The sequence below is a fragment of the Pinus tabuliformis genome, chromosome 6 (genome assembly GCF_031772625.1).
Source record: "Pinus tabuliformis cultivar Carrire ecotype Pingquan chromosome 6, CPIR1, whole genome shotgun sequence".
Lineage (NCBI taxonomy): Eukaryota > Viridiplantae > Streptophyta > Pinopsida > Pinales > Pinaceae > Pinus > Pinus tabuliformis.
Window position 1 is genome coordinate 2,006,397,518 of NC_142292.1, and position 12,435 is coordinate 2,006,409,952.

General features: G+C 35.0%; 1 protein-coding gene across 1 annotated transcript; it reads right to left on the bottom strand.

The window, feature by feature from the left end:
• Window positions 1–11,425: 11,425 nt before the first annotated feature.
• LOC149267299 (uncharacterized) lies at window positions 11,426–12,171 on the bottom strand. Its single transcript, XM_089410716.1, has one exon. The coding sequence runs from the start codon at window positions 12,116–12,118 to the stop codon at window positions 11,426–11,428; it is 693 nt and encodes a 230-aa protein (XP_089266842.1). The 5' UTR covers window positions 12,119–12,171.
• Between the last annotated feature and the right edge of the window lie 264 nt (window positions 12,172–12,435).

Consider the following 12,435-nt stretch of genomic DNA (forward strand, 5'->3'; position numbering starts at 1 on the left):
GTTGAATATTTTGCTAGAATTTTGCAGGTATATGATTAATCGGAGGTGGTTTTATTCGGTAGGAGGACGTAGATCAAAGTCTATTCTTCTAATCACATAGTGGAAATTGTTTTGTGCAATATTTTAACCCGGGCATCCGAAACGGAGAGACACTTTGTCTTGCCTTCAAAACTCAAATCAGTGGCGGTTTCTCAAGCATTGTCTGATCTGTGCATTTTGGCTCGGTATTTTTTTGTTCTTTGAATCTTTCTATTCAAGAGTCTGTTAATTTTTTTTTAAATGAACACAAAATTTTAATAATTTCAGAATGAAAAATAAACATGCAATTGGAATTTTTCATGGTAAATATGAGAGGATTTTTGTGGTAATATTGAGAGGGTTTTATGGTTCATTAGTAATGTAACGCAGAGATGAGTTGAGGAATCAACCCACGAACGCTCCTCTCAAAACGAATTTGAAATTAAAACTCATTGTGATATATATGCTTCACCTTTCTAAATCAGTAAAGGACTAAAAACCTCCCATGTTCTCCTAGTGCTATGAAAAACAAATGTTCCTTTAAGGAATACCGAAGTAATGAAATCTCTATCATATATAATAAGGATTGAGAAAAGCTCACCTTTCAGCTCTAAAACAGAAACAGTTATATATGATTATCATGTAGATCAGAGACAAATAGTTGTCTCGAACACTGGAACTAATACAAATAGTTGTCTCGAACACTCGGACTAATAGAGAGTTGTTTGAAAGGCTGCAAATGGACCGTGAATAGCACACTCATAGGCACTGATGGGCCTCTTCATTTCATTAAATCACTCTTTACAGAGTCATTGCAAACTCTTACAAATGTATAATGAGAGGGTATCTAATGTTGTTGGGTGTTCTGAATTTTATTTGTACCAGAGAAGATTAATTACTTGGTCCAAAAATTTTACCAAATAAAGATTGATCAAGACTTTGAAGTGTAAACTACTAATGACATGCTTAGTCCTACAGGGTGGTTCATTCTGTGCCACCAACAATTGATCGTCCTATGCATGAAGCAAAGAGAGCCTCTGTTTTCTCACCGGATTTAAAGGACCTTAAAGGAAAAGCTCTGTTTTCTCTCTGGATTTAAAGGACCTTAAAGGCGTACTGCGCAGCACCCACATGAATTGATGTCAGCTAGCTTCTTTGCCGAAAGCACGAGAAATGGTGCACAAATCAAAAAAGGGCTTCATTTGTGCTTGAGGGAGGCCATTCGCTTACGGCAGGGACTACCGGCTGCATGCAGCACTTGTTTAATGTAAAGTTGGAGACATGACATCCAATGCAACATTGTCGATGTGAAAGTTAACGAAGTTTTTAAACAAAAGCTTATGCATTACTCATCAAAAGGGGTTATCCTAGATGATTTTTGCATGATTCAAATTTAAATATTTTTTATTATTATTGGTTAGTTGATTTATGAGGATATTTGGTGATTAGAGTGTTTTTTTTAAATAATTTGTAATTCTTATAAATTGATTAATGTAAAGTTGGAGACATGACATCCAATGTAACATTGTCGATGTGAAAGTTAACGAAGTTTTTAAACAAAATCTTATGCAATACTCATCAAAAGGGGTTATCCTAGATGATTTTTGCATGATTCAAATTTAAATATTTTTTATTATTATTGGTTAATTGATTTATGAGGATATTTGGTGATTAGAGTGTTTTTTTAAAATAATTTATAATTCTTATAAATTGATTTTAAACTATATAAAATTGGTCTAATTAGGTACCTCAACTATTCAAAAATTAGAAATTCAAATTTTGAAAATTCGAAAATTAATTTTTTATTTTCAAAAATAATATATTTAATTTTACAAAAACATTAATAAACTTTGCAAATAGTGGTTAAAAATTTGCAAATTAATTAAGAGTCAAACCATTTTTACCCAAACAAAATACAATATTCTTCGACAAGTATAAAAATTATAATTTACAAGACTTAAATTTTATAGATTATGAAAATCAAATTTACCAATAAAGAAACATCCCTCTAAAATGTAGGAAAATCTATAAAAGAAATATAAACTTTGTGACTCATAAAGCCTTGTCACAACAACACTCAAATAAGAAGGAAACTTATCTCCTCCAACCTATTCCAAAGCTTTGTCTAAGATATGTCTAAATATTTTCTATTATAAATAAAACAACACTATAGATCAATTTTGTTATTAGAAACAATTATCTACAATGATCTTAAGAGTAAAAAGGTGGTCCATAGAAGAATGATATCTCCTAAACCTAGCCTAGCTTTTATCTCATTTTCCCTTGATACATATCCAAAGGCTAATCTTGTTTTCAAAATAATTATTGTTGATTTTTGGGTATTCCCTAACCACACAAGTTAAAAGAAAAAGAAAAAGAAAAAAAGATAATTTAATTTGTAAAGAGGTGTGCCTCTTACGCACCCTAAAATCAATATAAAAATACACATGAACTTCTCATTTTCATACACACTCATAAAGCTAAAAGATTGAGAAAATAAAATTTAAATTAAAAGAAAGAAATTTTAATTTAATTTTAAAGTTAATATGCAAATAGATATACCTCTTGGGAATCTTAAAATCACTACAAAAAGACACTTGAACTTCTCATTTTCATACACACTCATGTCACTCACTCATCACTCATATTTTTCTCTATCTCTTACATGTGGGAAGTAATCTGAGGAAGAGGCCAAAGTTTCTATAGAGTCGAATTTCTAAGACAGTTAATGTTCTACTAGTTGAATTTTCTGAGTGTATTTGCTTAATGATATTATGGAGTGTGTTAAATTAATATCCTATATCAGTAAAGTAATTTTTATTTGTAGAAAATTGTTCTTGTATAATTAGCACTTAAAAATAAAAAATTGTGTACACTTTGGATAAAATGGGGCTAATCACAATGATCCTATAGTTAGAGGGGGTGCATTTATCCCCACTTCTAAAAATTGGTACAATGAAACTTCGCAATTAGGTTTTAGAGATGCCATACTTCACTAGTAACTTTAAGAGCATGTGTATGTGAGGGATGAGAATAGACCCTCAAATTTTAAAAAAATCATCTCGCTATCTTTTAATATCTTTATGCTTCCCATTTGCGAGCTTCTTAATCCAAAACTCCATATCATGTAGTGAAAAGAATTCATCATTTTTTGAAAATGTCCATGGAATTAGGGGATTCATAAAGATTATTAAGGTAGGAATTCATGTCTTTCAAGGCAATCAAATTATTTTCTTTAATTTTACTGTAACAACCCTAGTTAAAAATTCATGTAAATATATATAAGACCACAGTCATGGGACACGTATTCCAAGCTAAATGGTGGGAAAAGCATTCTAGTGGGTGTCACTTCGGTTTATTATGGCTAAATAAATTGGAAAAGGCAAAGGCAAAGGATTTGAAAAGGCATGAGGCATTAATTGACATTTTATTTATGGAAATAATGGAAACTAAAAGGTGAAAGGTCACAGATTGCATGTGAGGAGGAAAATAAAGAAAAATAATGGAAACTTAAGAAAATAGAGGCCTCGTTGATAAAAAGGCTTCGAGGGATTAGTGGGCGAGCTTGGTCAGTGTAAGCTTTTTGTTAGTTCAGTTTTGGAGCTCTCATTCTATTATCTATCTCTCTCATACTCATGGACACTTAGAGTTTTCTTGGAGCACTCTTGGAGAGTGTGGCATACTTGGATGCTTGGACCAAGATGAAAAAGGAAGAGCAGGAAAGCGCAAGAGGACATTGGGATTAGCAGATGCAATGGGTTTTGATTACAGGTGCCGTGTTTCATGTATGTTTTCCTCACTAGTTTTGCTATGCATGGCATATGCTTGTGGTTTATTGGTCATGGTCTGCCATTGGCATGGAGGATTGCCTGGATTGGCAATGGATTTTCCTAGACATGCCATTTACAGGATAATCATAGTGTTGTGGGTTCACTTCTTTGTTTTTCTAGTTGGTTCTCATGTTTCCTTTAGCTTGGGTTGAGTTATTAGTTCCTGGATCCTCTGTTGGACAAAAGCTCTAGAAGCCCTGTAACAACTTGGGTTGAGTTACTAGTCCTGGAGCCTTGGTTGGACAAATGCTCTGGAGCCCTGTAACAGCTTGGGTTGAGTTATTAGTCTTGGAACTTTGGTTGGAAAAATGCTTTGGAGCCACTAGTGGGTTGAGTTACTAGTTCTATAGCCTTGGTTGAACAAACACTCTAGAGCCTAGAAACAATTGTCGATTGAGTTACTAGTCCTGGAGCCTTGGTTAGAGAAATGCTCTGGAGCCCGACAACAATCGTGGGCTGAGTTACTAGTCCTGGAAGTTGGGTTGGAACAAACACTCTGCAGCCCTCAACAACTTGGGTAGAGACTGATCTAGTAATGGTTTGTGATGTTTGATTATGAGGTGGAATCATTGTTTGATGTGTTTAGGTGGTTTGGCCTCTGAAAGCCCTAGTTTAGTTTTGATGGATTGTTCCATGAGATCCCACATTCATGCTTGGAATATGGCATGAGGGTGACTAGCTGAAGAAAGATTTGGTTAAGCCTAGCCTATGTTTGAGTGGTTCATAGAATTCCCAAACCTATCTAGCCTTTGCATCATTAATATGAGCTTATTTCTCCTTGTTAATTCATGAGTATTATACAAGTTTATAAATGGATTATATGGTTGTTGTTTCCTTGGTATTTATGTTTTTATTATGCTGGTTATGAACATGTATTATGATAGTGGTTATGTATGTATTTCATCATGTTTTTACTTGTAAATGAACAAACAATGTATCTATGGCCTAATAGATGACATTGTAGCTAATGTGTTGAGGAGTCAATGCTTCTTAGCAATTCCAAAATAAGTATGAGACCCATATGCTCAGCTCTACTATTAATACATGTAGCTTTCATGGTTGTGACATGTTTAACAAAATGCCTATCATGGCTAGTAGGGGTCCAGTCTAGTCCTTGTCAATGCTTTTGCAAATGTATCTTTGTTCTAGTCTGTAAACTCATTTTTGAAGGTGTGATTGAGTTTTGGGCAGTGAATTGGGCTCTGGGCTTGAAAATGGGACACAAATTCCAAAGTCATAGGCACAACACTAGAGAAAAAAAAGTCCCTAGAATCTCCCTTTCCCTTACTATGGGAGCTTACGGAGCCTCCCAAATGAACCCTTGTTAATAATAAGGGAGATTTTATGGGTTTGATGCACTAAAACTTTAGTTGGTCTCATGTGCTAGTTACCTGAATTGTTCGGATGACTCCTAGGAGTTCTATTACTGATGTGGAAGGTCTTTGTGATGTGCTCTGTCGATTCCACTTCCTTAACTGACACATAGAGAGTCGAATAATATCATAGTAACTTCTCATCACATTTTTACCCTGGTTGGTTGATTACCTGGGTAGATGTGGGAGGAGGGCGTTACATTTATGAATCATATTTTTTCTCTAAAACCTCCTAGGACCAAATAAAAAAAATGTAGAGTTGTTATCACAAAAAATAGAAGTTGGCTCCTTTTGAACATTTGAAAGATCCGTCAATAATATTCTCATCCACACTAATTAACAAGTTCCTGAAGTTGCAGCTACATACTTTACCTCTGCAAAAGATATTGAAACAATGGGTTGTTTCTTACTTGGATTCTTGGATTCTTGAACCAAGACGGAAAAGGAAGAGCAAGAAATCACAAGAGGACATTGGGATCAACAAATGCAATGGGTTTTGATTACAAGTGTCGTGTTGCATGTATGTTTTCCTCACAAGTTTGGGTATGCATGGCATATTCATGTGGTTTATTGGTCATGGTCTGCCATTGGCATGGAGGATTGCCTGGATTGGCAGTGGATTTTCCTAATCATGCCATTTATGGGATAATCATATTTTTGTGCGTTCACTTCTTTGTTTTTCTAGTTGGTTCTCATGTTTCCTTTAGCTTGGGTTGAGTTATTAGTTCCTGGAGCCTTGGTTGGACAAAAGCTCTAGAAGCCTTGTAACGACTTGGGTTGAGTTACTAGTCCTAGAGCCTTGGTTGGAAAAATTCTCTAGAGCCCTATAACAGCTTGGGTTGAGTTATTAGTCTTGGAACCTTGGTTGGAAAAATGCTCTAGAGCCACTAGTGGGTTGAGTTACTAGTCTTGTAGCCTTGGTTGAACAAACACTCTGGATCCCAGCAACAATTTTCGATTAAGTTACTAGTCCTGGAGCCTTGGTTGGAGAAACACTCTAGAGCTCGACAACAGTCGTGGGTTGAGTTACTAGTCCTGGAAGTCGAGTTGGAACAAATTCTCTGAAGCCCTCAACAACTTGGGTAGAGACTGATTTGGTAATGGTTTTTGATGTTTGATTGTGAGGTGGAATCATTTTTTGATGTGTATAGGTGGTTTGGCCTCTGGAAGCCCTGGTTTGGTTTTGATGAATTTTCCATGAGATCCCACATTCATGCTTGGAATATGGCATGAGGGTGACTGGCTAAAGAAAGATTTGGCTAATCCTAGCCTATGTTTGAGTGGTTCATAGAAGTCCCAAACCTAGCTAGCCTTTGCATCATTAATATGAGCTTATTTCTCCTTGTTAATTCATGAGTATTATACAAGTTTATACATGGATTATATGGTTGTTGTTTCCTTGGTATTTATGCTTTTATTATGATGGTTATGAACATGTATTATGATAGTGGCTATGTATGGATTTCATCATGTTTTTACTTGTAAATGAACGAACAATGTATCTATGGCCTTATAGATGACATTGCAGCTAATGTGTTGAGGCATCAATGCTTCTTAGCAATTCCCAAATAATTATGAGACCCCTATGCTCAGTTCTACTATTAATCCCTGTAGCTTTCATGTTTGTGACATGTTTAACGAAATTCCTATCATGGCTAGTAGGGGTCCAGTCTAGTCCTTGTCAATGCTTTTGCAAATGTATCTTTGATTTGGTGTGTAACCTCATTTTTGAAGGTGTCATTGAGTTTTGGGGAGTGAATTAGGCTCTGGGGTTGAAAACGGGGCACAAATTCCAGAGTCAGAGGCACAACAATAGAGAAAAAAGGTCCCTAGAAGCTCCCTTTCCCTTCTTATGGGAGATTATGGAACCTCCTAGATGAACCCTTGTCAATAACAAGGGAGATTTTATGGGTTTGATGCACTAAGACTTTAGTTGGTCTCATGGGTTGGTTACCTAAATGGTTGGGATGACTCTTAGGAATTTTGTTACTGATGTGGAAGGTCTTTGTGATGTGTTCTGTTAGCTCCACTTCCTTAACTAACACATAGGGAGTCAAATAATATCATAGTAACTTCTCATCACATTTTTACCCTGGTTAGCCGATTACCTGGGTAGATGTGGGAGGAGGGTGTTACATTTATGAATCATATTTTTTCTCTAAAACTTCCTAGGACCAAATAAAAAAATTGTAGAGTTGCTATCACAGAAAATAGAAGTTGGCTCCTTTTGAACATTTGAAAGATCCTTCAATAATATTCTCATCCACACTAATTAACAAGTTGTTGAAGTTGTAGCTACATACCTTACCTCTGCAAAAGATATTGAAACAATGGGTTTTTTCTTAGATGCCCATGAAATCAAATTGGCTCCCAAGTGAAAATCATACCCTTACGTGTTTTTGTGATCATCTAAGTTGCTTGCATAGTCGCTATTTGTATAGTCTGAAAGTGAGCAATCTTCAGAATTTGTGTAGAACAAACCATAGTCTAGTGTCCCTACAACATATCTTAAGTTTATTTTTGCAACCTTCTAATGGAAATTCATGGGTGTTTCCATAAATATGGAAACAAAACTAGGTGTAAACTTGATGTCAGGTCTAGTTGCAGTGAGATACAAGAGACTACCAACTAGACTTTTATATAATGTAGAATCAACTTATGGTCCTTCATCTTGTTTTCACAGCTTGGTGCCTAGAGAAACTGGAGTTTCAGTTGGTTTGCAGTTCATCATATTGAATGTTTTTAGGATGTCAATGCTATGATTTTGTTAACAAACAAAAATTCCATTAAAAGATTGTTGAATTTCAATGCCTAAGAAGTACTTCATGAGCCCTAAATCACTCATATCAAACTCTGTTTGGATGGCAACTTTCATTTCTTCTAAAATCATATTACATGTATAAAGAATATCATCAACATAAAGGCAAACAATGAGGCTTTTAACTTCATGATTTTTTGTATAAAGAGTTGAAGCATGACTACTTCTACGAAGTCCACTTTTGATGAGGTAAGTGTCGATTCGACTATACCAAGCTCGGGAAGCTTGTTTCAATCCATATAAGGCTTTCTTCAACTTGTACACCATATGCTCTTGTCGTGGAACTTCAAAACTAGGGGGATGATCCACATAAACCTCTTCATGCAATATGTCATTTAAGAAAGTAGATTTTACATCAAGTTGAAAAACATTCCATTTGTGTTGAGTTATAGTGACCAGAATAGTTCTAGCTGTGTCTGGACTTGCTACTAGAGAAAAGGTTTCACCATAGTCGACACCAAATTGTTGTGAGAATCCTTTGGAAACTAGCCTTACCTCATTTTTCTCATTTTCTCCTTTTTCATTCAGTTTGTTCTTGTATACCCACTTGAAACCAACGTTGGTTTTGTGTCTTGGGAGATTAACCAATTCCAAAGCCTTGTTCTTCTCTATGGTTGTGATTTCCTGATTCATTGCATCAACCCAATGTTTCTCTTTTATTGTCTCTTCAAAATGGGTTGGTTGATAGGAAAGAAAGGAAAACATATTCTATTGATGAAATTCATGCTCTTGCTCATATATAATCATTGTTGGATTCACTGCTGGAAGACGTACGATTTTCAAAGTGGTATGGTTGTTCCTGTATCTACAATCTTGGTTTTTGTGGTGGATGAATAGACAAATTTAAAGCTTCATCAATTTGCTCAGACCAAGATTTATTTTCAAAAACTTTAACATCTTTGCTTAAAACAAATTTCTTGGTGAATGGATTTTAAATTCTATAGGATTTTTGTTCACCATAGCCTACAAAGATAGATTTTTCACTTCTATTATCAAATTTCTTTTGCAGCTTCTTAGGTACATGTAGAGCCCAAGATTGTTGGGATACACTTCAAAATGCCTATGCAGATCCGACCCAACAAGCATTAGTAGCCATGACCATTAATCAGATAAATGTTGTTGTAGATCTGAGAAAGAAAGAATAGAGAGCCAAATTTTGGATGCATAATTCAGTTGCTGACTCTATCTTCGACAAGATAATCGACGCATCAATAATAAAAGAAGCTTGGGATATTCCAAAAGTTTTCTATCAGGGTAATGATAGAGTGAATATTGTTAAATTGCAAATATTATGGTCTTAGTTCAAAACCCTAAAGATGACTAGCACAGAGAATGTCGACTAATTCATGACTAGAGTCATGGGCATTGTCAATCAAATCAAACTTATTGGTGAAACCATTACAGACCAGGAGATAGTTGAAAAATTCCTTTAAAGCCTACCAAAGACATATGACATGGTTGTAACAATCATTCTATAATCCAAAGATCTTACAACTCTCTCAATAGAACAATTGACCAAATTGCTTTTGTCACATGAAACAAGACTTATCCTTGGAGAAGATTTCATGGATCAAGCTTTCAAAGCATAAGTCTCTCTTGGTAGAGACAGAGGCAAAGGATATAGAAGCAACAACAAGTGAGGCAAAGGAAGAGGCAGATCTACAACATCATCATGCAGTAGAACAATCGAGATCTTCACGGAACTAGACCCCATGGGCATTGTCAATCAAATCAAACTTATTGGTGAAACCATTATAGATGAGGAGATAGTTGAAAAATTCCTCTAAAGCCTACCAAAGACATATGACATGGTTTTAACAATCATTCTATAATCCAAAGATCTTACAACTCTCTCAATAGAAAAATTGACCGAATCAGTTTTGTCACACGAAACAAGACTTAACCTTGGAGAAGATTTCATGGATTAAGCTTTCAAAGCATAAGTCTCTCTTGGTAGAGGCAAAGGCAAAGGATATAGAAGCAACAAGAAGCGAGGCAGAGGAAGAGGCAGATCTACAACATCATCATGCAGTAGAACAATCGAGATCTTCACGGAACTAGACACATAGAAGCAGAACATGGAGAAAATCTAATGTTTAGTGCTATTACTACAAGAAATTTGAGCATTATGAATATGAATGTAGAAAGAAATAGTCATATAAATGAAGAGGTACCGTCCATATCTCCAACAATGAAGGAGAAGCCTCTGATACCATCACAAAGAATGCAAAGTTGTTATCACAAAAAATAGAGTTCACTCCATTACCAATTTTGAATCTATTCTTTGTGTATTTCCACCTCTACATTCTTAATCATAAAATCTAAATAGGTGCTCTATTATTCTTTATATGATACCTATGTAAATAACTTGTTATTAGAAGTACAAAGTGTTCTCGTAAAATTATGATACATGTATTTGATGTTGCCATATAAATTCTTAGATTTAAGTTTTCTATTTAAATCTTTTAAGAATATATCTATCTTTACTTTTGTCAAAAAAATAAATATATTTTATTAATTTTCCATGAAACTTTTATGCATAAAAATGTTTAAAATTAAAATTAAATTTAACATAATTCCCAACTCTCTTGTCAAGCTCATAAATACAAGTCAACTCATTAAAATTTAGTCACTTCATTACACCATTACAAATTAATATTAATATGTTTTGAGAATTGCAAAATTTCACTAATTATTATGAAACAAATGTTTAATTATTATGGAACAAATTTTTAATTAAATCTTCAAAAGTTTATTTTTATGACTAAAAAAGGTCTTTCTCTAATCATTTGAAATCAGTACTTAAAGTAATAATTTAATTAGATGTAATTCTATATTAAACTTTCTTAAAAAGGGATATTACCTTCGTTTCTCGATTTTTTTATTAAGATTATCTTGTCCAAATGTATGATACAAACAAAATTTCCTATTTACAAAAAGTAGCGTTAGTATACTTGACATAAACAGATCGGTATGTAAATTTTTATTCATTTCCTAGATTTTTATCCAATATACTTCTGAAATGAGTGACATAAACAGATCGGTATGTAAATTTTTATTCATTTCCTAGATTTTTATCCAATATACTTCTGATAGTCACCTGGTGAGATTTAATAAGTATGAACGGAGAGACGAGAACCAGCGATGCTGACCATTAAAATTCATCGATGATGGAATGGATCGCTGTAGCAATATTTTTTTTTTAATTAATTTCAAAAAATTTCAACACAATCGCCTGGAATATCCATCCTAAACATACACGATATCGACTGTCACGTGACTTAGTCTCTAGTATTTGAAGTTTTGTGGATTTTAATCACCTCTATTTTACCATCTAACCAACCCCCATTTAATATCCATTTCGATGTGGAGACTGAGACATGCCATCACATGACAATACCGAAAATACCTTCGTCGTGGAGGTGCTGGCAGCATACTGTTCCTCCGCAACGACAGCCATCACGTTGTAGCCGCGTAATGCGCCTATTCACATTCAAGTAATTCCTTCTCACTTCATTCCTGCAGCTCATTATAACTTCAGCTGAATCGTACATTTCCATCTCCGTCCCACGATCTTGAGGAGGCTGATCAATGGAGATTGCAAGGTGCAAAGTGGGTGGCAGCTCTGATCCTCCACGAGTATCAGATATTAAGGGAAACCAGTCGTTGATTGATAATGTGGGAGATGCCAACAAATCCTTCCATGCTATTTCAACCCATCCCATCAATTCGGACGCTCGAAACATACTTCCCAGTACTCCACTGCTCTTTTTCCTCACCTCAAACCTAACAAACTGCTTTTGCAATTCAGAAATAACATTAGCATCGTCAATATTCCCACCGCACTCTAAGCAGAATGTTTGTTTCCATTGAGGGTTTCGCGTTGCCATCACCTCCCTCGTATTCACTGCAATATTATTATTTCCCTTGCCATTGCCACTGGACAGATAATATCGAACGAAAAGGCTGTCTCTGCCCCCAGCAGGCTTAGCTATAATATTTCTAGCCTCCAAAATCTCCAAATTTATAGCCATACCCTTAATGATAACCCTTCCATAGGGATCTATTCTATTAGCCATTGAAGCCAGATTTGTGTATGAGCCAGAAGCTTATAGCACTAACAACCTTGAGCTTTGCAGCACACACCGCCTTGAACTTTGCAGAACTAACAGCTTTGAACCACTTGTGCATGCTTAATCCAAAGCATAACAAGATATATATAGGTATACTGAGAAAGTGCCCGATTTTATCTCTATAATATTAAGGCTGCAACGAGCCTAATGGATTCTACTTTTGTGAAAACATCTAGTTAAATATGCAATCCAGACCATGTCAGTAGAATCCAATAGATTTTATTTCAATAATCTATTGTTTGTTCAAATTGGTTTTAGCCGCA